The 22,619-nt window shown below is 56.7% G+C and overlaps 6 protein-coding genes across 6 annotated transcripts; 3 read left to right on the top strand and 3 right to left on the bottom strand.

Moving 5' to 3' along the window:
- Positions 1 to 222: 222 nt before the first annotated feature.
- BXZ73DRAFT_73182 (uncharacterized protein) lies at positions 223 to 1,979 on the top strand (the record flags this gene model as incomplete). Its single annotated transcript, XM_048021845.1, has 8 exons — positions 223 to 263; positions 438 to 486; positions 618 to 629; positions 698 to 888; positions 966 to 1,314; positions 1,386 to 1,443; positions 1,526 to 1,796; positions 1,871 to 1,979. The coding sequence occupies 8 exons, from the start codon at positions 223 to 225 to the stop codon at positions 1,977 to 1,979; spliced, it is 1,080 nt and encodes a 359-aa protein (XP_047884151.1).
- A 4,800-nt stretch (positions 1,980 to 6,779) lies between these two features.
- On the bottom strand, positions 6,780 to 8,888 carry BXZ73DRAFT_37553 (arginyl-tRNA synthetase; the record flags this gene model as incomplete). The annotated part of the gene is made up of 5 exons (XM_048018034.1): positions 6,780 to 7,209; positions 7,289 to 7,664; positions 7,725 to 8,136; positions 8,203 to 8,529; positions 8,589 to 8,888. 5 exons carry the CDS (start codon positions 8,886 to 8,888, stop codon positions 6,780 to 6,782), a joined length of 1,845 nt encoding a protein of 614 aa, XP_047884150.1.
- Positions 8,889 to 9,310: 422 nt separating this feature from the next.
- Positions 9,311 to 15,687, top strand: BXZ73DRAFT_37702 (glycosyltransferase family 24 protein; the record flags this gene model as incomplete). The annotated part of the gene is made up of 28 exons (XM_048018066.1): positions 9,311 to 9,432; positions 9,581 to 9,950; positions 9,992 to 10,451; positions 10,618 to 10,849; positions 10,908 to 11,151; positions 11,219 to 11,402; positions 11,453 to 11,529; positions 11,588 to 11,842; positions 11,897 to 11,956; positions 12,009 to 12,204; positions 12,255 to 12,349; positions 12,407 to 12,745; positions 12,806 to 12,942; positions 12,993 to 13,133; positions 13,191 to 13,290; positions 13,345 to 13,407; positions 13,462 to 13,523; positions 13,577 to 14,158; positions 14,215 to 14,329; positions 14,378 to 14,473; positions 14,525 to 14,868; positions 14,919 to 14,976; positions 15,072 to 15,138; positions 15,190 to 15,224; positions 15,274 to 15,300; positions 15,360 to 15,376; positions 15,430 to 15,484; positions 15,541 to 15,687. The coding sequence occupies 28 exons, from the start codon at positions 9,311 to 9,313 to the stop codon at positions 15,685 to 15,687; spliced, it is 4,680 nt and encodes a 1,559-aa protein (XP_047884149.1).
- Positions 15,688 to 15,938: 251 nt separating this feature from the next.
- BXZ73DRAFT_37261 (transcription elongation factor Spt5) lies at positions 15,939 to 19,726 on the bottom strand (the record flags this gene model as incomplete). Its single annotated transcript, XM_048017965.1, has 10 exons — positions 15,939 to 16,384; positions 16,437 to 16,620; positions 16,670 to 17,096; positions 17,146 to 17,534; positions 17,584 to 17,773; positions 17,822 to 17,919; positions 17,970 to 18,980; positions 19,041 to 19,301; positions 19,346 to 19,438; positions 19,523 to 19,726. The coding sequence occupies 10 exons, from the start codon at positions 19,724 to 19,726 to the stop codon at positions 15,939 to 15,941; spliced, it is 3,303 nt and encodes a 1,100-aa protein (XP_047884148.1).
- Positions 19,727 to 20,105: 379 nt separating this feature from the next.
- On the top strand, positions 20,106 to 20,568 carry BXZ73DRAFT_86548 (60S acidic ribosomal protein P1; the record flags this gene model as incomplete). Its single annotated transcript, XM_048024243.1, has 3 exons — positions 20,106 to 20,186; positions 20,243 to 20,485; positions 20,548 to 20,568. 3 exons carry the CDS (start codon positions 20,106 to 20,108, stop codon positions 20,566 to 20,568), a joined length of 345 nt encoding a protein of 114 aa, XP_047884147.1.
- A 464-nt stretch (positions 20,569 to 21,032) lies between these two features.
- On the bottom strand, positions 21,033 to 22,057 carry BXZ73DRAFT_86547 (CWC16 protein; the record flags this gene model as incomplete). The annotated part of the gene is made up of 5 exons (XM_048024242.1): positions 21,033 to 21,521; positions 21,554 to 21,662; positions 21,718 to 21,834; positions 21,887 to 21,992; positions 22,042 to 22,057. 5 exons carry the CDS (start codon positions 22,055 to 22,057, stop codon positions 21,033 to 21,035), a joined length of 837 nt encoding a protein of 278 aa, XP_047884146.1.
- Positions 22,058 to 22,619: the final 562 nt, after the last annotated feature.

The following is a 22,619-nucleotide window of genomic DNA, read 5'->3' as shown; positions in this document are numbered from 1 at the left end:
CACATGGCCACAGCACCGCATGTCCGTGGGAGATCTTAGTCAGACTCTCAGAGTGTCGACCTTGTCCAATCATACTCTTAACAATCTTGAAACTTTCTACACCTCATAGAAGCACATAAAAAGCAGTTCTAAGGTACTCCTGCTAGTAATCACCACGGGTCACCCCTGGGTATTTTTGAGTTGACCCGTACCCGTACCCACGAAACCCGGACCCGTGAGCTCATGGGTCAGGGTATGCTCGGGTACGGCCCTTGCGACTACAGGTCAGTCATGTGTGACAACCAGAGTTGGCTCTTGCACACAGCTTGCCAGTCGTGACTCACAACTTCTCCCTTCCTCCCCCTCCCCTCTGCTTCTCTCCTTCCCAGTAGCTCTCAAACCTCAGCCAAACTTGGTCAGAGTACACCTCGACCTCCTTGGCGCATTTGAGGAGATAGAGTGGAGGTGGTATGGCATTCATCGGCTCAGTGGGAGTGCGATTACAAGGTGCGCTTTCATTTGATCTGCTGGTGAGCCTCAGTTCGTGACAGGAGAGTGACTGGGAGAGGTGCAGGGTGTGCTTTGATCCCTGGACCCGCAGCATGAAGTTCACGCCAGCCTGTATGTCTGGGCTCTAGGCCAGCCACCTCGTGAGTTTCCTCGTCTTCTGTGTCCACTTTCAGCACTCATACGCACGCCCGGACAGTGTATGGTCTAGACGTGGATGGGCATGCGGCGTGCGCTCGCCATACGCTCGCCCGCGTTCGGTGCATGGCTGGAGAAGCTGCCGTTCTCGGCCGTGACCCACGCGCTCTTCTTCAACCTCTGCGAGCATCAACCTGTCTCCCCTGCCCAGCCCCTCCTGCTCTTGGAGCCGAGCAACATGGTAGGCAAGGACGTGCTGAACACGTACTTCCCCCGCTCCTTCCCAGGCGCATGTGCCGTTCAGTGCACCACCGGGCGTGCGCACGGTGGGGCACATGCAGAGGTGGGGGATACCTCTCCGACCTAGCCATGTCTGCCACTCTCACAATGTCCGCAACACCTATCACGATCTCCGACCTCAATAGCCTTTCTGAGCCGTTTACACCGCCCACACACCTGCAGAGCGCCCTCAGCGTCACCAGCGACACCTCGCACTTCGTGCTCCACAACAAGGGCGAGGCCACTGCCCACCCGATCACCAACAACCCGCCCACCAAGTACCTCCCGTTCCAGATGACCATGGAGACCATCCGCCAGCACAAGGGACAATGCCTGCTCTGTGGGCAGAAGGACAACTTGACGGCCATGCGCACCATCCTGCAGCACGGCGTGGGCACGGAGCAGCTGGACGTGAGTCTTCTCTTCCTCGGTGTCCGCTCCTCGCTCAAACCTCGCGGGGACAGCCCATATCGTGGCTGCAGGGCCTCAAAGCCCTCCCGGTGGAATACACGTGTGACGAGTGGACGAACCTCATGACATGTATGTCACCTTTGCTTGCGGCTTCGTCCGTCTGCGCCCTCTGTTTACCCGCCCCTCCCCCCCGCTCTTATCCGATCAGCAGTGTGCAAGCCGCACGCACGCGTGTATGAGGACAACGTCTGGTGGTGGGTCCCCAGCACCGCGTTGCGCGCACACATGGCCAACCTGGTGCCCATCTCAGGCGCCGCAACACCCTCGCACGCCACGAGCGAAGACGGCGAGGCAGACGAGATGGACGAGGGGGAGGACTCCGAGGCGCACGGCCCGTACTCCCCCTCCGAGTTCATCTCTGGCATCACCATCGACGATGGCATCTCCGGGCAGATGCACAACCCCGAGATCCGGAGGAGCAAGTATACAACGCTCACGTGGAGCAGGAGAGGAACTCGCATGAGCCTGGGACGTCTGAGATGCGCGTGGAGAACAGGAAGAAGGAGGATGCTGAGGTGCAGGCGCGGAGGGTGGTGATTTTGGCAGGGAGGGTAGCGGAGGGCAATGAAGACGAAAACACGGACCTCGACGTTGGACTACGATGACCGCCACTACGAACACGACCATGAGATGGCTGACACGCACGGCGGAGTGGCACACGTCGACCACGTGTACCAACAGGTCCAGGATGAGTGTGAGATGGACGTCGATGAGCCCATCGACACGCTCTTGAGCGAGGACAACAAATAGCATAAATTAGAAGATGCGCACTCACCCCCACTCGCTCGCACGCACAGACCCCCCACGATACGCATAAGTCTGGTGTGTGTACATGCTCTACGGTCGCATCCCCACAGTCCTGGGCATGGCCTCATTGTTCTTAGTCACACCAAGGTCCTCCTGCAGCGCCGTCCTCCCCACCGTCTTCTGTGGGTACATCGTATGCACCTTTCTGCACCTTCAACACCTCTGACCAAATCCTCGGCCGCACGCTAGTCGCCATCGGCCTTGCGCATTGTGCGCACTGGTCAGGCCCTGCGTCGTCTTGCAGCACCTACTGTACGTGTCGTGGCCAGACTGCAGCGTTCCCGCACGAGGTCCATGAGGGGCTGCTCGCGTTCGCACGGCTCATGTATGAGGCGAACTGCAACCTCGCCACGCATGCAAGTTGGAGGGTGGGCAGAGTGGGGCTGAGGACCTGGACCCCACCGTGCTCTCCACCTCGGTCTGTGCCTCCAGCACGCGCATGTTCGCCGCCGCCATGATGTCTGCAAGCGGGAGTGTGAGCACTTCAAGGCGCGTGCACGCCGTCAAGGAGTTGGCCACGGTGAGGAGCGAGGGGACTTCTAGGTCCGCCTCGCGCCATATAATCCCTTTTCATTCAATACAAGACTATTTATTACATGTATAGTGTGCTCTGAGTCTACGGGTTGTCACAGGTCGTTGAGGGTTCACCCTGCGGGTGCACGGGTCAGCTGAGCATGACCTGGACCCTTACCTGTGGTACCTGACCCACCAACCCGCACGGGTGGCCCGCACCCGTGGTGATCACTAACTCCTGCCCCTCAGTTGTGCCACAAAACATACATCCTTGTGCGATCACCGGCGCTAATCGATGACCACGGCTCTTGGTGGCTCCATCGGCTCGGACCCTGGCTCAGGCCATTAGAGCCAATTTTGGAGCCACAGCTCCATTTCTGGCTCCCTCAGAGCTGCCCGGAGCCGAGCCGAGCCGAGCCGAAGCCGAGCCATCGCAACACTAGAGTCACGTGCTATCGAGCGCTACCGTAAAAAACACCTTTTGCTGATGTAGAGATCAGAATGTTTCGTTGTATCTACTTAGCTGCACATGTACAATACTAGCACGACCCTAGTGATGAGAAATGTGAGCGCCCATGAGATCAAACCATGAGAATCTCAACCATTACTGCTGCGATAGTCTTCGGTTTTTTTCCACATGCTAACAGTGTCGTAAGAAAGCGATTTGCAACATTTCAGAGGAAACGGGTACATATTGTGCCCCTAGTGAACGAACCAGCCGCAGACCCTAGTTATGAGAAATTTCGCCAAGGCTTGGTCACGGTGCGGGTCACGCAGCAGACACCAACTCTGCTCGGCTAAGCTGTCGGATACTGTACCATTTTGACCCAAAGTTCATGTCACGCATCATGGAGGCTTATGAACTTTCGATCAATGTGTCACGGAGGGCCATGAACTTTCCGCCCACAGAATGTCACGGTGTCTATGTCGTGGAACGGACTCTGGACTCGCCCTATGTATTATTTTTCGCCTTTTCTTTGCCTTTTCCCTGCCTTTGGAAGGTTGTTCCCGCGCTTAAGCGCCCGTGTCGCGCCCTCACTTAGCACTTGCACTTCATGTCCTAGCCCTCATCTCGACCTTTTGGTCTTTGTGGGCTAGGTGAGTATCTCGATTGCCTGTATGTATGTAGAGCTATGTTAACTTGGTCTTTGTGGGCTAGACATCCCTTGTGTGACTCTAGCTTGTGTTTGCTTTGCGCCTAGTGCCAGCAACGCCTCTGCACCATTACATCGAGGTCATCCAACCTCAATCTACACCCATCCACCCCTCCCTCTCCTCCGATTGGTGTTCGCGGCCCACTCCCGCGTCAGTCTAATTTGCTGCCGTTCCAGCTGTCTGAGCGACGAAAAAACGACGGATTATGAACAGGGGAGGCATTGCATGTATATTGAGATAGTCAGAACGGAAACATCACGACGAATACCTAATCTAGCTTCATCCTCCTCTCTGGTCTGCGTGGGAAGAGGTCGCTTTCCGGATTAGGTACTCAGAAGGCGCTTAGATCCTGGCACGACGGAATCCAACTCGGACGGCGGACCCACCACTGCCATTGACATCGACCATCCTCTCATACTCTTCATCGTCGACTTGCGAGGGATTCTTCCAGCCCTTGGCTTCCAAATCCATCCCATCCATTGCATGCAAGTTCCATGGAAAGTCCACATTATCAAGTTCTCTACGGTCAGGCTCTGTCACTACCCCAAACCCGTTGACGGCAAGACTACCAGTTAGATCGTGCGTTTCGAGGTTGCCTGTGACAGGATCCTTGAGTATGGAGGGATGCGTGGCACAGGTATCAGGCTCAAAAGGTAACGGGGAAGTGATGTGACAGGTGCAGGCTGCTGTCTGCGCAGTACGTCCCATCCTGTCCCGTCTCCATGGCAATTGGCAATGTGGCATTCACTATCATTATAGCCTACAATAATTGTCAGTAAATAATCATTTCAGCGAGAGTGTTGACACCGTTAGACGAGCCGCTGATATCCGCAATATTGCGCATTTATCATCATCATATAGTCGCGGGCGGCTAAAGGGTCCACTGGCGCTATGAACATTCATGGTGTCACAGGGGCCCGTGAACAGGGCGAACTTTGATGTCCACGGTCACGCAGGGCCATGAACTTTCTCGGCTGGAAAAGTTCATAGTCACGCCCAAAATCGATGAACTTTGGGTCGAAATATAGTCTTGTTCCCACGACCCTCTGTTCCAGAGGGTCTGGTGCATTTCGTCTCGCTTAGGGGGGTCCGTGACGCGGGTCACCAGTTGATGGATTGGTCAGCTTAGTCATTTGAAGGATCTCGATCGTTCTGTAACGCTGCTGCAAAGGACTGCTGGACACCTCCCCCCAGACCCTGGGGCTCTGGACTTTGCGATGCTGAGCACTTTTTGTCTTGAGGATATAATGACAGCTATGCTCAGTGTCATTGTCCCTTCCAAGAACAAACATGATACTCATATATTATATGTAGATGTCTGCTACAAAGCCAAGTTGGTACAGTGGTATGAATGCCTAGCATGCGGTTTTTATTTGGTTGGGTGCAGGGTTCTATTCCCTATGTAGCCATTTTTGCACTTTTAATTTTTGCCTCCCACAACATCCCATTGTGGTGTTGTGAGGGGCACCCGCTAAATCTAATTACTATTTGCAGTAGAATAAAATGCTTGTAGAACAAACACCCAGGTTGGGCACGGCTTCGTAGATGTGGGGTGCAAAAATGGATAGTGACGGGATTGAACCCTGGCACCAAAAAAGCGCACACCAATGTCAATACCACTGTGCCACCCAGCCTTTGCTCAGTATCTCCCTCTGTAATATATAACTACAGTGTTTACTCTGGAAGTGATGACCCCCACCAGAAGTTAGTGCTGGTGGACAATGCAAGTGGGGAAGTTGTCGGGGAGCTGCTGAACTGGGTGAGCATCAAGGAGGACCGCTCCGCGTGAGTGCACCTATCATAGACGAGGACAGCCAGTCTGCGCGGGTGATGCTAGGGCTGCCCGAGAACGTCTATGACACGTACACAGGCCTCGCCGACTTCGGCGAGTTGACCTTGTACCCTCCCATTCAAAGCCCTCCAATCTCACGCTCAACGGCCACAACACGCAGCCAAAACTCTTGAAGGCCACCATTCTTGGCAGAATCTGACCACACTTCGCGCGCATGCGCCTCCCCAAGTCCACGATTAAGTTCGACAGCGTTCAGGCCGCGGGCACAGTGCGCGTGCATGGACCGCGCGGAGGGGACGGACGCGCGCGGCGCGAGAGCTCAGATAGACGCACAGAGCTCTCGCTCTGGCGCTGCGTCACAGCTGGTCACCCTCATGCCGGATCCGGACGTCGGGGGAAATCGGAGTGACGCTAAAAGTCACGGACCGACATCCCGAGCCCGAAGTGCACCAGACGTTCTACAAGCACTCCCAACGCGCGCCTGCCCCGTCCCCGTGAGAAATTTCAACTTTTGCATGGTTCTCATTCAGTCCCGATTCAGTATTCCCTCCATCCTCCATCACAATCCCATTCCCAATTCGGTATCCCCTCCCATTTCTATTATATAATCACTGCGTAGGGGCAGGCGCGCGTTGGGTGTGCTTGTAGAGCGTCTGGAGCCGAGACTAGGTCGAAATAGTACAGTACGTCCAGTGATGACAGCATCCTCCCCGACGGCAACGTCGGAGACTGAAACTCACTCACGTTCTGTGGCTGAAGTCACGCTTGAACTGACCCAAAGTGCGTTTTCGCCCCCCTCCCGCAGATATCGTGCCGGAGAATTCGAAGCAAGGCAGCCATGCTTCGTCCAATGCCCCTCGCGCAGCTTCCACCTAAGCGCTGGTCATGGGGTCGTAGCCGACGGGTATCAAATCCTCAACTTTTCTCATTTGAGAGATGTTTGCCAAAGATCGGGCTTGTTTCTGCACGGAACGATGCCGTCCTTTTTGCAAACGAAATTTAACGCATATTTCTACCAACGTGTGAATTTCAAACATTATCGGATGAGGGACGGGACCGTCAGACCAGATTTCTCATCACTGGGGTCGTGATAGTACTGGTGCTCATCCTATGTACCGATATGCTTCCGCTGCGCCCCCTACATGCGCTCCAGCGGCGTGATGCTCAGCAACCGCAACGCCGCCCCGAGAACGTCTCGCGCAGCGACGTACAGCGCGAGCCGCGCCCGAGCTTTGTCCTTGTCCATCTCGCCCTTGACGATCACCGTCTCCCACGCGCTCGAAATCGCATGCGAGAGCCGGAACGCGAACGTGACCACGTTGCTGGGTTCGTGCGTCTTGAGCGCGTTCTTAACCACGTCTGGCCACGAGCCGAGGAGGAAGACGATGTCGCGCGCCTGGCCCTCGACGAGGAGGTCGGTGCGGAGTTGCGAGGGGGCTGGGAGCGGAACGAGGTCGGGGTTCTTGCGCTCCATCGACGCGAGCCGGACGTGCGCGTACTGGAGGTAGGGGCCGGTGTCACCCTCGAAGGAAAGCATGCGATCCCAGTTGAAGGTGTAGTTGTTGATCCTGCATGACAGTCACCATGGTTTGTCGATTCAAGCGGATGGTGAGGGATGTGGGGGCGAAATAAGAGGAGAAACCGCACCGCTTGGCAGCCATGTCCTGGATTTTCACGCCCGTGATGCCGACCTCAAGCGACGTGTACTCGGGGTCCTCGATCGCCTTGTACTTCTCCTCGTTCTTACGCATCTGCTCGTGCATCATCGAGGCTGCCTCGCGGATGATCTGGTCGAGGAAGACCACCGTGCCCTTCCGGGTACTCATCCCGAGCACGAGCCCGTAGTTCACGTGCTCGAGATTGTGCGCCCACTGATGGCCCATGAGCTGCAGGATCTTGAAGAACTGCTGGAGGTGCAGGTCTTGCTGCGACGCGATCACGTAGATCATCTTGTCAAATTTGTACTCTTCGTACCGCTCGATCGCAGCACCGATGTCTCGTGTGAGGTAAATCGAGGTGCCGTCTAGGAGCACAAGACTATTGAGCCTCGTATAGATATGCACAAAGGCAGTCAACTACGCACCTCGTTTCCGAATGACCGCCTTCCCGAGTTTGTACGCCTCTAAGTTGACCCGTAACGCACCGTTGTCCTCCTCGATCATGCCCATCTCCTGCAACTTCTTCACCGCGTCCTCCATCGTCTTCGCGCCAACCATGCTCTCGCCCGTGTACACGTCAAAGTGGACGTTGAGCCGGGCGTACTCCTCTTCGTACTTGCGGATTGAGAGCTCGCGCCAGACACGCCAGTTCTTCAGCGCCTCGTCGTCGCCGTCCTCCATCCGCTTGAACCACGCGGCGGCCTCCTCGCGCACAGACGGGTCCTTCTCCGCGTCGGCGCTGACCTTGACGTAGATCTCGAGCAGGTGCTGGATCGCGTTCTCCTCAAGCTTCTCTTGAGAGCCGTACTTCTCGAACCCGGACGCGATGAGACCGAACTACGTGGCGCGGAGAGGGGCGCGACTCAAAAAGGGAAAACGCGCATACAAGGAGCAGATGCCCACCTGAGTGCCCCAATCTCCGAGGTAGTTCAGTGTGATGACCTCCCAGCCGCATGCGCGGTACAGGTTGGAGAGGAAGGCGCCGATGATGGTGCCCCGCAAGTGGCCGACGTGGAAGGACTTGGCGATGTTGGGCGAGGAGTACTCGATGAGGACACGCTTGCCCTCTCCAAGGGAGTTCGCACCATACTCAGGCTTTTTCGATTCAGTGTCGTAGGTGAGGGCGTGGATTTGGTCGAGGACGAGGCAGTTGAGGGTCGTCGTGCGACACTGGAAGTGGAGGAAAGCCTTGGAGTGGACGACGGTCTCGATCCACTCGTCGGGTTGGAACTGGAGCACGACGTCTGGTGTGGGTGGGGGGAGGGACGCAGAATGGGGACTGTGCGCACTTTTTCGAGCACCTTTTTCGCGAGCTCGTCCACCTTGCCAGGCAGACGGAACCGGGGGAGCGCGACGGTAAAGTCTTCACCCTTCTTGCCGTAGTCTACGCCCTCATACGCCTTCTCGACAGTGAGTGCGGGGAGAGCGTCGGCGAGGACCTTTGCGATAGCGATTCGGAAGGCATCGAGCACGCAGCGTGTGGGGTCGGTGCCCGGGACATCGGGGAGTTTTGAAAGATCGGCAGGGAGCGAGAAGGGAGACGGTGCGAGTTTTGGCTGGTTTGCGGACCCCGCTGGTGTCGAGGCCATGGCAAGGAGTGCGGCGGAGGATAAATGGGATGTATGCAAGGTCCGGGAGAGGGGTCGCCGTAGGGCAAGGCGGGGGGGAGAAGGAAGCGTATGTACAAAGCGTGAAAGGGAGCGGAAGGAGAGAAGGATGGCCACGGCGGATTAGTTGAGAAGGAGTCAGATAAGTCGAGGCTTCAGTCCGGCGAGCAGATTTGGAGCAGATCGATTGCATCCACTGACTCGGCTCGTGCCCGTCGTACCAAACACGTGATCGTGACGCGGACGTGGCGAGGGACCCTCGCCCCCTCCAGGGCCCTGCTGCCATTCATCTCGCTCGTGTTCCTCTGTCTTCTCGGCGCGTAGACATTCCCAAGTGCCATTCCCAGACGTACTGGCCATCCTTCGTTTTATTCTTCTCTGGCACCGGATACCTCGCTTGTCATATGCTTGGGGCTCTCCTCCCTCTCGTCGCATGGCCTATTCTCCACGCATGTGCCCAGAAACCCCCTGTTAACGTGGGGCTCAGAACGTCATGGCCGTCGTCACCGCTTCTTCTAGAGTGTCTGTGAGTATCCTGTTCAAATTGCGGGCAATGCACGGCGTGGAAGCCTCTCACCGGCATACTTCATGCCGAGAGTCGTCGTGCATATTTTCGCCTGGTTATAAACCTACTTTTGGATCTAGACACGAACGTATACTGACCATTTTCCTAGTGAATGCGTAGCTATAGAAGATCCTGCCGCCTTTTTCCCCGTACTGCATGCCGTAACCGACCCTGAAACACTGGGGATCTCTCGTACGCCTCAAAACGACTACCAGCACGTCTTCAATGCCGCAAGAGCACTCGACTATCTTGCGCAGCCTGGTGCACATGTCGCGGCGGAGATGCACGTCGCCCTGCATTCGGCCAGCCCCAAGCTCGAGGCGTTCTACCAGTACTACTCTGATCACCAGGCCATGAAGCACGACGCGAAAGGCGTGGAAGGATGTGAGTCGTGGGTAGACTGGTACGGGGAGGTCGTGTGCGACGTGAAGACTTTGGCGCGGTTGGTAGAGACGCATTCGCTTGATGCGCCAGAGAATGTGTACGTCCCTCATTCACTCTTCCTCGTCCACCTGTTAAGACAGCCCCTCCCAGTACGGTCGCTGCCATGGCCTCACCACGGCTTCTCTCATTTGATCATATCCTTCCGGAACCATCCACCGTTCTCGAACCTACGGAGCACACAGTCATCCTCTACGCGAACACCGATTCCCCGAACTTCCGTGACCTCCACGCCTACCTTTACGCCGCGGCAACAGAGCTCATCCCGCGGACCACCTATGTCTTCCGTCCCATCCCTCCTGTGCATCGCGACTCCAGCGACCGCGCCTACCTCTCGGGATATGGTGTCGCGCTCGACCTCAAGAAGATGGACTACCTCGCGGTGGACGACCGACTTCAAGGAGGTGCTGCGCACAAGGAGGATTTGAAGCATGCGGATCTGGAGGATGAGGAGGACCCCATCGTTGCCTTGTTGCAACAGTACCCTATGGACGAGAGCGTAGATGTGACCCTGCCACTCACAGAGCAGGAGTTCCTCGGTAAGTTCTTATCCTTTTTTCTCTTCCGCATTCGCAATCTCCGGCTTCCTCCTATATACATGTAGAAGAGGCCTGTGTCTTGAGTCCCGGCTCAGGATATGTATTCGGGGCGCATATTGTCTGCAACCAGGTTTTGGATATACTGACGACGTTGTCTTCCGTGCAGATATAGACATCCAAGCTGCGCAGCTCATCTACGGCGCTGAGGACAAGCTCGCGACACTCAGGCACCTGGCGCAGAACTTCCCCCGGTACGCTGGCGCGCTCTCTCGTCGCGTCCCTATCAGCTCGCAGCTTTTCGAGGAGATTGCAGAGAAACAGAACCATGTACGGGGAGGAATGAATCTAGTCTGGTTGAACGGCGTATCGTTGGAGGAGAAGGACTTGACCCCGCTCTCGTACGTCCATTTTTACCATCTTTAAAACACACGTGTCAAACGGCTAGAATGGATATAGGTTGCTGAGGCTCATCCGCCGTGAACGGAGCAACATGCAATCCCTTATGTCTCTTGGTTTGTCCTCAGAGGAAGCCATTAGACTCCTTACACACAATACGGTGGCACGCTCGCAGTCGAGTGCTGGAGGTGTCGACGGCTTGTTCGATGCGAGCGACCGAGTTGAAGGCGGAAGAGTGATTGGATGGCTCAACGACCTCGAGACGGACGAACGGTACGCTCGCTGGGGGAACACGCTCAGGATCGTGAGTATCTCTCATCATTCTCCAGTAGAGTACAGGCCTGATTGTTTGCCGTTACGGCGTGTCCCAGGTCTTGCGTCAGATGTACCCTGGGCAATTCCCGTCACTGAAGTACAACCTGTGGAACGCCATCCTAGCGGTCGACATGTCGAAGCTCAGCAGCACACACTTCATCTCGGTCACCGTTCAGGCGCTCATCAATCGTGGCCTCGCTTTCCATTGGGGTATTGTGCCCCTCGTTGAGACCGACGAAGGTCAGAACTTCGATATCGTGCCAGCGCGGAGGATACTAAGGACGTTCTAGCCGCTCGCATGGCAAGACTGTTTTACCATCTCCTGGACAAGGTCGGCCCTGAAGAGACGTTTGCGTTCCTTTACCACGTATGTATTGCCAGAACTCTGCCGTTTATTCATGTCTTGAGCTCACAATCGTTTCTAGCTCAGCCAAGTCGATACAGATATGGAGGATATAGATGGCACAGCTGTCAATTGGAAAACGGTCACGGCAACTTACCAGCAGCTGCTAGCGCGCAAGAGAGACCTCGCCGACCCCCTTGAGTCTGAGCTCGAGGCTATCCTGGCGGGTACGGAGGGTGACTTAGACCATGTGCGTGCATACGCGAAACGTTTGAGTCTCGACGCAGCGGACAATGGACACGCATTCATGAACGGCAAGCACTTCGACTTGGATGACGTAGGGGGATTTTTCTTCCTACTTATTGACAAAGACCTGATGCATCTCCCGCAGAATATTTTGCAGTCTTTCCAGCAGGAAGCGATGCAGCAGTTACAACACGTTCAGATGAAGGTCGGCTGATTACATCTGTCATTTGATGTTGATTCGACTGTTTTCGTGGCAGGTGTACCAGGGTCAGCTCAGTGACGAGCATGCAGCTGGCGTCTCGACTTACTTCTATGACTTACCAACAACTGGGAAGCGCCGTAACGTGTACATCTACCCGTCGTCGAAGCCCGGCAGTCTTCGTATCTTCAGCCTTCCCGAGCTCATCGGGGGTAACGGCTTGAGCAGCGCTCCGCAGGCCTTCGTCAACCCTGGTGAGTTATCCGCCTTCTAGATATCAACCCAGTGCTGATGTTTTCTGCAGTCGGGGAAGGAAGTCTGCCGATAACCACTTACCTCGTCGCCGACTTCGATACCCCCGAAGGTGTTGAACTTGCGAAGCAAGCCCTTATGTCTATCGTATGTTCCCATAACGCTTCGGCCACTACCGCCCTGCTAACACAATACGACGTATAGACCCCGGAATCCGTTAGCCGTCTTTCCTTCATACACAACCCCGCTACCGTGTCTCCCCGTTCAACTTCCGACAAGTCCACAAGCACGTCCCACTTTCTTGCAAGACTTGTCGTGAAGGGCGCCCTCTCGCAGGTGGCACCCGAGCGTCTCTCCGCGGAACTCGCAGGGACATATAACGACGCCTTCCCCGAGGCCCCAGCGCAGGTCTACTTCACCGAGCTTACGGGTACGGAAGTCTTCTCTGACAAGGAGCACGCGGGCTACCTTGCAGCGTGTCACCGCGTCGTGCAAGATCTGGGCCTCACACCGGGTGAGCAGGCGATTGTCGTGAACGGTCGGGTGAGTAGTATGTATATCATTAATGCATCGAGCAGCTTACTGATCCCCGTTTACTCGTAGGTCGTTGGTCCGCTGAAGTCGGGGGTTTTCGTCGCGGACGACTTTGATGCGCTCGCGGCGTACGAGTTTAGCAAGCGCACTGAGCCTGTGCGCGATGCGCTGCTCGATGTGTATGCGCCTCTCAAACAAGCGAACCGGTCCGTCTGTCTCCATCAGTTCGATATGGCCACGACTGAGGCTCGGATAGCACGGTCGCAGCGGAGCTCGTCTCCGTCGCCGCTTCCATCGTTTCGTCTATCCAGCTCCCGGATGCCAGCGAAGCGGGCCTGTTCAACGCACCCTTGAAGCCGCGGTCGATGAACTACCGCTTGTTGCAGAACACTTACTCGTGAGTGTCTTGATAGCACCATGCACTTCGCCCGGTCTAATACATGTGCGACGACAGGGGTTTCAAGATTGGCGACGAATCTGCGGCGCTCTTCCACTTCGGTGTCATCATTGACCCTCTGAGCGAAGCCGCCCAGATGTGGTCGGCATTGTTCGAGGTATGCACTATATGACCGCGTTTGCTCCTGCCAGTTTTGATTGGGACTTTGAAGTGGTTGCAAGAAATGCCTGGTGTGTACATCGACGTGCATCTCAACCCTACAAGGTATAACGAGGTGAGGTTAGTCATCGTTTTTGCAGGGGCTCTACACTGATTTTGTTGCTATCAGCTCCCGCTCAAGCGCTTCTACCGCTACAATCTCAGCCCTCGACTAGTGTTCGATGAACACGGGTGAGCCACTTCACTACATGATTAGGTTGCATTCGCTTATTGTAGGTGTGTAGGCTAGAAGTGAAGACCACTACGAAGTTCACCGAACTCCCCATCGAGCCCATCTACACACTCGCCATGGACACTCCACAATCCTGGCTCATCCGCCCCCGAGAGGCGCTCTACGACCTCGACAACATCCAGCTCGCCAAGGTCCCCGTCGATGGCATCAAGGCGATCTTCGACCTCGACTACCTCGTTATCGAGGGCCACGCGCGCGAGCGCCCGTCCGAGGCTGCACCCCGCGGCCTGCAGATGCAGCTCGTCACGAGCGACGGGACCCCGATCGCGGACACACTTGTGATGGCGAACCTCGGCTACCTGCAGTTCCGCACTACGCCGGGCGTGTACCGGCTCGAGACGCGTCCTGGGCGCGGGCGCGACATCTTCGAGATGGAGAGCGTGGGCAACCAAGGATGGGAGAGCCCGACGGTAGGCGAGGCTGGGGACGAGGTTACAGTGACGAGCTTTGAGGGCGTGACGCTGTACCCGCGCCTCGTGCGTAGGCCGGGGATGGAGGCTGTGGATGTTTTGCTGCCTGCTGAGAAGCGCAGGGAAGATGAGGAAGATGGATTACTTGATAACGTGTTCTCGAAGTCAGTTTTTCTCGTCATTGACGGAGGAAGAGACAACACTGACGGTTGTTCTACAGGATGTCGTCGTGGTTCGGTGGCTCGAAGGAAGAAGAGGTAACAACCGTTGTGTCTGTTGACGACGGCCAGGCGGAGATCAACATCTTCACTGTGGCCTCCGGACATCTGTACGAGGTACGTCTACGCCGGCTTCATGGGATTCTCCCCGCTGACATTGAGTAGCGTTTCGCCTCTATCATGATTCTGAGCGTACTTCGCCACACGAACAGCACTGTGAAGTTCTGGTTCATCGAGAACTTCCTATCTCCGTCCTTCCTGGTGCGTCGTCACTCGATCCATCCTTTTTTCCTCCGCTCACATCCTCAGTAGGAGTTCATCCCTCACTTCGCAGCTGAGTACAGGTTCCAGTACGAGCTCGTCACGTACAAGTGGCCGTCTTGGCTCCGCGCGCAGACGGAGAAGCAGCGGATCATCTGGGCATACAAGATCCTCTTCCTTGACGTCCTGTTCCCCATGGATCTCAAGAAGGTCATCTTCGTTGACGCCGACCAGATCGTCCGCGCGGACCTCAAGGAGCTCGTCGGCCTCGACCTCCACGGCGCGCCATACGGCTACACGCCAATGGGCGACGACAACCCCGACACTGAAGGGTTCCGGTTCTGGAAGACGGGGTACTGGCACGACTTCCTTCGCGGGATGCCGTACCACATCAGGTTGGTGATCCGAACTGCGTGGGATGGCAAGCTGCTGACGCGCTCCGCAGTGCGCTCTACGTAGTCGACCTGGATCGCTTCCGCGAGGTATGTCCTGACGATATGTACGTAGCCGATGGGATACTGACGGGTTACCCAGATCGCGGCGGGTGTGAGTTCATTTGCGGGCCGAACGTGTAATTGCGAGACTCAGCTCCGTACAGGACATGCTTCGTGGCCACTATCAAGCGCTGTCAGCGGATCCCAACTCCCTCGCGAACCTTGATCAAGGTGAGTGGGTCCCGAACAAAGGATGGGTTGATGCCCATGCTTCTCGTTTAGATCTTCCAAACAACCTTCAGCGTGAAGTGCCCATTGTGAGTAACGATTACACTGGAATAATGACGCTGCTCACATTCGACACAGTTCTCGCTTCCTGAAGATTGGCTTTGGGTAAGTGGTTCCGCTGAGTCCAAACTTTAACATCATTCACCCCGTCGTCACGACTTCAGTGCGAGACCTGGTGTAAGTACCGACGTTTGATTTTTGCGACGCGGTCCTTAATCTCTACATTGCAGGCAGCAAAGACCGCCTGCACCGTGCCAAGACGATTGACCTCTGCCAGAACCCCCTTACAGTACGTGTCGACACATCACGTTGCCCCCACGTTCTCGCTCACTCATGGTCTCGTAGAAAGAGCCCAAGCTCGATCGTGCGCGGCAAATCCCCGAGTGGGAAGTGTACGACTCCGAGATTGCCGAGTTTGCACGCAAGTGCTCCACCAACACACAGGATGGATCTAGAGACGAGGTTGTGGTCCGAGGGCACGATGAGCTGTGAATGTGCAAGTGATATAGATGAGGATAATACAAGCTGTAATTTATTCGGAACATTCCACATCTTCGGCCTCAATCAAGTGCTACACTCCAGTTTCAAGAATGCCAGCATACATAGGTCCAAGCACCAGGTCGAGTCCGGATTAATTCTCGAGCATCGGAGACATATACATCGGAATCAGGTGTGTGCAAGTCTAAACTTATCATTACCCGTCTCCTTTGGCCCTAGTGAACATATCTTTGACAGCCGTTTGTTCATCGGAGGATGTTCCCGACTTCGTCAATGTGCCGCAAGAGGACGAGCCGCTCGGGTGCGCTCTCGACGACAAGGAACGTGGCTTTTGTGGTCAGGACCATGGAACTGCTAGACTCCACATCTTCCACACGAGCCTCGAGGCCCTTGTTGTTTCCGGCAAGGATGACCACTTCTTCGCCCTGCTTCTCAGGATGGATAGGGGACAGCAAATGGACCGGGACGGCCAGGATCGGCTGCAGGCGATCAACGGGATCGAGGAAGCGCACACGCGCCGTGGATTCAAAGGTGTCGTTGCCAGTGGCAAGCACGCTAAGGACGACACCCTGCTTGCCCTCGTAGTCGCCGTTGTGCCAGCCGTCGGCGCCGAACGAGCCCTTGACCTCGACGAACATCCCGTTGACCTTGTCCTTGAGATCCGGATCGAGTAGCCAGGTCGGCGATACCTCTGACAAAGATGATGAAAAGGGATCAGTGGATGTGGCATGATATGAACTCACCGAACTGCGTGTCGGCACTGCCGTAGCCCGCACCGCCAAGGACAGCAGGGGTCATTGGATAAGCGTTCGTCGCCGCTGGTGTCTGGAATTCGTACACTCCGGGAGTTTGCAAGGAAGTATACGGCCCCGGCGTCGGCGCGCCAGGTGTGAAGGCAGCCGCGTACGGCGTCGGCGCACCGCGATCCTGGAACAGGTGAGGCGGCGATAACCAGAGTACTGTGACTATGACATACCCACGCATCCCATCCACTGGCGGCTCCCCCTGCGTTCGTCGGCCGTCCTGGCGTCGCTCCGCCCCAAGCCGACGCCCCACCACCGTTCGCATACGGATTCGGTGTCCGTGATGATGAGTTCCATGCCGGGGTCTTCCCTCCACCTCCTGTGTTGAACGAATTCGGTGTTCGAGACGAGTTATCCCCCCATGCCGGTGTCTTGCCGCTTTCTGCGTACGGGTTTGGCGTGCGCGAGTTCCCACCTCCCCATCCAGGCGTCTGGCTGTTGTTGTAGGGATTCGGCGTGCGTCCAGTGTTTCCCCAGGCTGGTGTACGCCCACCACCGCCGACACCCTGGCTGTATGGATTGGGGGTCTGTCCACCTCCGAACCCGACGCGGGAAGTCGCCATGCCCATTGGCCTCTCCAGTTCCTCGAGACCGTTCGCGCTTGCGGGATATTAGTCAAACTTCCATAAAGAAACAACCAACCGCTTACCTTCGCCGCCTGAGCTTCTCCTTGTCAATGGTAATGATTTTGTTGCCGGAAACCAGCTCGACACGGGCATGCGGTCCGTTGGTGTCCTTGATAACACCAGCGTAACCCTTGTTGGGGCCCTTGATGACCATGACGTTGACACCAATGAGTCTGTCGCGAGGTCCCCGACCCATCGTCCCTGATCCGACCATACCGCCCGCGCCACCGCTGAGGGCTGGGTTCATCTTCGACAAGTCGGTGTTGCCGAGTTTCATGACGCTGCCCTTCGGCGCCAACGACTGAAGCGACCGTGAACGAGTCACGAACACGCCTCCGTTCTCGGTGTAGTCGCGATTGTGTAAGAACGCGTGGTATGATTGATGTGTATGCAGGACGCGACCTTTGCGGCTCTACGAAATAGTCATTTTCCAGCACGAATAGAATGAGATACCAACAAACCTCGCCATCGACCTCCTTCACGTTATCGCCGGCGCGCAGCTCGAAGCCTTGGGAGTCTACGGCGATAGCTCGGTTTGAGTCCCTCCGCATTGAGATTTGATGAGGCTGCACGAGGCGAACTTGGCCATGTTGGTCCAATACACGAAACGAATCGCGCTCCGTTTTGAAGATGACACCGACGGTCTGGTGACTATATGCTATGAGAACGAGAGCCTGGACGAGAGAAAAACACGCTTACTCGATCTGAACTAGGTCATGTAGCTCATAGTTTCCAACGATGTTTGTACCGGTCCCGACTTCCGCTGCCTCGCGTAGGTCTTTGGAGAAGACGGAGACCTGGTGCAACGTCAGGGATAGGACGCGGCAAGTGCGACAAGACAACTGACCTCCTGCATTGACATGTCGGACAAGAAAGTGACAACGTTGTCCACGACCGAGACTACTAAACCTGTCTCATCAGCGTTCTTACCCGTCATAACCTTGACGTGGTCTCCAGGCTTGAAGCGTTTCCGGACGGATCGTGCTGGCAGCTGTATCCGTTGTCCATCAAAGTCGACGCCGACAGGTTCGATGGTGACGACGTCTTGTTCGATACTGTGCACGGTACCGTGGACGCCGGACTGTTCACCCTCGAAGACTTCGACGTGATCACCGGGTTGGAGAACGGAGATGGCAGCCTTGCGAGACGCCTCCGCGATAATAGAAAGGTCCACATTCGCCTCGTTGTCGTTGCCGTCTTGACCGCGGGTGAAACGGGTGATCTCGTCGAGCGTGGGATTGACGTCGTCTAGCTGAAGCGCGGTGAGGCGGAAGTCTTTCTCGATGAACCCGTCCTTATATGTGTCGTTCTGGAACACAAATACGACGTTTCGCTTCACGACCGACTTCCGTCCATAAACTCTCGCGACTTCCTCGTAGTTGAAGAAGCGTTGGGGAGGCCGCATGTTGAAGGAGGAGAGGCCAAGCCCAGACTTCTTCCGTTTCTTGCCATCCACCGTCACCTGGTCCTTCGGGTTGAGGTCGATACGGGGGATGAACTTGAGCCCGACTTCCTCGCCGTTCTCCGTGACATCCATGACCTGAGCGAGATCACCCTGGTACTTGCCGCGCTTAATACGGACCCAGCTGCCGGGGGTCACGGTAAGTTCTTGTTGCTTGATTTGCAGCAAGCTCGCCATTTCCTCGATAGGCACGAGGACGATACCACGGCTGGGGAAGACACCCACCAGGCCATTGATGGCCTCGCTGACCTGTTTCGCGCTGCGAGCTTCGACATAGATCATGCCAGGAAGAGAGTCGCGCTGGAATGCGGACAGTATGCTGGTGGGGCGCGCCGAATATTCGAGGTCGATGGCTTTCCGCATGAGGCTGAAGACGATGTCCCTCTCTTTTCCAGGCTACGAGGACGCGCCTTGAGCGTGAATGCAACAGAACGAACGACACAAAGTTGGACGCACCCTGACTCGCACTTGCCACAAATTGGCGTCGTGCACAGACGGCATCAGGAGTCGCTGAGGCACGTCGCTCATCTCTCCCGTATACCGCACCGCCGTCCTACGGTACCGTTGGCTGATGTCTTCCGCCACCTGTTGGAGGTCCCGGTCGTCCATCTCTCGGACCCGGCGGTCATAGCGGGCATGGTCTCTCGCTCGCCGAGCGGTGTCGTCGTCGTCTTCTCCCTCGACACCGGGCTCCGCAAGGAACCCATCTGAAGCAAACTGAGATACGTGTGACTGCGATAGACTGGGATGTGCGTACCGACGAACTCGTCGTCCTCGTCCTCCTCTTCGTCTTCCTCGTCTACCTCGGCCTCGAGATCGATGAAACGGTTGACCGTGGGACGCTTGTGTCGATGCTGCGAAGAATGAGCCATTGGCATACAATAACGTGAAGCCACCCGGTGCAATATCCCCGCTGCCCCTCAGGTAATTCCACGCACCTTGGCTCGCTTGGAACCACGTTTCGTGCCCTCGTCTTCCTCGTCTTCGTCTTCATCTTCCTCATCTCCCTCTTCCTCCTCATCGTCATCGACCTCGTCGTAGTCACGTCGTTTGCTCTTCGCGGGGCGCTCTTCTTCCTGCTCCTCGACATCCTCTGCCGCGTCGCCGCTGCCAAAAACAGCGTCTTCATCGAGATCTGACATAGTAGGGCCCAAGCGGTGGCGGTGATTGGGGAGGAAGAGTGGGGGAGTTCGAACTTGCAGCTGCCCGCTCGAGGCCTGACTTAAGACAGAGACGCTCAGCGCTAAGCGAACCCTCCTGTGTGGGCGCCTGAGCCACGTGGACACAGAAGGCGAGCGTCTCGAGTCCCGTTGATAGTTTGCCCATCCCCCACCGTCGTCGCCCCCATTCCCTCACGCCCGCCCACCTCGGCCCCTGCAATCTATCGCAATGGTGAGTACCGCATCCTCGCCTCCCGTTCTCCCAATCCCGGTAGCTGTAACACGCTGGAGAGTGCACAACGTGATGGATTACACTCGGACCATCTGGATGCACCCGCCCTTCGAATCCACCAACTGACGAATGCATGCTCCCCAGGCCACCGCCGAACTTGCCGCTACCTACGCCGCCCTCATCCTTGCCGACGATGGCATTGAGATCACCGTCAGTTTCTCGGAACCCGCGTCCCGCGCTCGCGCTGACCCAAAACTCACTTCCAGTCCGACAAAATTGTCGCGCTGACAACCGCGGCTGGTGTTGAGCTCGAGCCCATTTGGGCATCTCTCCTCGCGAAGGCGCTCGAGGGCAAGGATGTCAAGGATCTCCTCTCCAACGTCGGTGCGGGTGGTGGAGCTCCGGCCGTGGGTGCCGGGCCCGCAGCAGGTGGTGCCGCCGCCGCCGTGGAGGCGCCGAAAGAGGAGGAGAAGAAGGAGGAGGAGAAGGAGGAGTCCGACGACGACATGGTACGTTCTTCTCGCTCTCTTTACCCGCGTCCAAATAGCACAAGTTCTGAGAAGGCCAACAGGGCTTCGGTCTGTTCGACTAAGCACCCCCGGGCGCTGCTCTGTATCCTCTCGCCATACTATGTGCATGAGATCCCAAAATTATGGCCGTCGTGTCCGAGTCCGTATCCGCAAGATGGTGCACGGACTATGCAGAGGCTACGACTAGGTTATGACTCTCACCGTCGCATTGTGGGCATTTGGAAGTGCTCCAACCCCGTGTTGTACGATATCCCCGAGGAGCAATACTATGGTCATTGAGAGTCATGGTCAAGACGTCAATGCCTGCGTGATCACCGCCGACCTTACAGCCACCCTCGTGAACACCGTTGGGTGGACGCTGAAACGTTGGCTTCGGGCGGGAGCAACCCCTGCAATCAACCTGTGTATCGATATGCGAGTGAGGGGAGCTCTGTTGGGGTCGCGTCAGTCGCGCGTGCGTGCTCCCGCATATACAGTCCAGTGTACAATTGCACAAGCAATACTAACGAGCCATGGCACGATACGGTCAGCCGGCTTTGACCTTTCCTTTCAGCTTGATGCCTAGAGAAGACTTGCTCTGCATCTTCTTCCGCTTAGCAGCGGGGGCCCCGATCGCAGAGGCGGCGGAGAGCAGAGAGCGCGCTGACTCTGGCAAGAGGCTTTGCAGCTCCGGTTCCTCAGCTCCGGCTTTGCGTTTGACTGTGACGACCGGCTCGACCGAGCCCCCAGGATGGCTCGGCCCGGCTTGGGCAGGAGAATGGTCGCCTGCTGGGATCTTGGCGAACACCTCGCGCACCAGCCTCTCGTCCTCTTCTTCTGCCAGCTTCCTCTCCCGATCTTCCTCCGACTCGATCTCCTCCATCCCTAATCGGTCCAAGAGATCCACCGACTGGCCGACGCGCTCGTTGCGGGCGTTGCGGGCACGGATGTCTTGCAGCGCGTCGAGGATGTCCATCTCTCGTTTCGAGTCCACTGTCCGGTTCTCCAACGCCTTCATCGGGTTGTTCTCCTCTTCCTCCAGTTTCGCCAGTCGGTCCCCTCCTCCACCGCCTTCTCTTCTCTCCAGGGCTCGAAATTGCGTGACGCACCATGCTCAGCGGCATAGTCCGTGTTCTTGGGATCCGTCTTGAAGGTGATCTCCGCCGAACATAAGGTGCTAGCGTAGTCGCCACATTAGCGGATGCTCGGGTATGACACTCCATAGCACGCACCATTTGATGTAGAAGCGGAAGATCTTGATCCCGTAGTAGTCCTCTCCGTCGACGGTCTCCTTGCGGGCGTTGAACTTCTTCCCTTTGTAGATGTATTCGCCGCAAGTGTTGCAGCGCCTGGAAATAGTCAGCTCGACGAATGGATTGCGCCAAATGCGAGACGGCGCACATTGAGAACGGGGCCATGAGACGGACGACCTGCTGGGAGTTCTTTGGTAGTCGCCGCCGCGGAATCAGGGACGGGTCAAAGTCCGGGGGGAAGTACTTGTTCAAGACTGCAAACCAGCGTGAGTGCGACGGAGCAACCGGGGATGCTTGACACACCTTTGCGTTCAGACATGGCGGACGACGGACGACGGACGACGGAGGAAGCAGCAGTAGGGAGTGGGGGGCGGAGGCAAGGATGGCGGCGGCGCGTTCGTCAGCCGCCAGCCTGAGACGCACGACGGACGTCGGGCCGCGCGAGACCCTCGCCTTCAGCACTCATCTTGCCCTCTTCTCCCATGGCCACTTTGCAGTTCTGGAAGCCGGGCACCGTTGGGCCCGGCAGCAATCTCGACAGAGCAACAGAAACGGAACAACATATCATCTCCAGCGCGCCCTCCTCTGCCCTCTCCCTGCAGTCAGCCCGGGAGCGACTCCCCATTTTTGCGCACAGTTAGCCCATTCGTCCCCCTCGCATCTTGGTTCTGGCCAGCTGACACTCTCTGCAGGGCACAAGCTCCTGCACACCATACAGAATCACGGCGTTGTAATACTCGTTGGGCAAACTGGCAGCGGGAAGACGACACGTGCGTTGCGAGCAGCTCCCCGCTGTTTTTCTATCCTTATTTTTCTCCAGAGCTTCCGCAGTTCTTGTATGAGGCTGGGTGGGGCGCTGAGGGCAATGTCATTGCATGCAC

This window comes from Epithele typhae (genome assembly GCF_022376455.1).
Source record: "Epithele typhae strain CBS 203.58 chromosome Unknown BXZ73scaffold_1, whole genome shotgun sequence".
NCBI classification, from domain to species: Eukaryota; Fungi; Basidiomycota; class Agaricomycetes; order Polyporales; family Epitheliaceae; genus Epithele; species Epithele typhae.
This window is presented reverse-complemented; position numbering and strand designations above follow the sequence as displayed.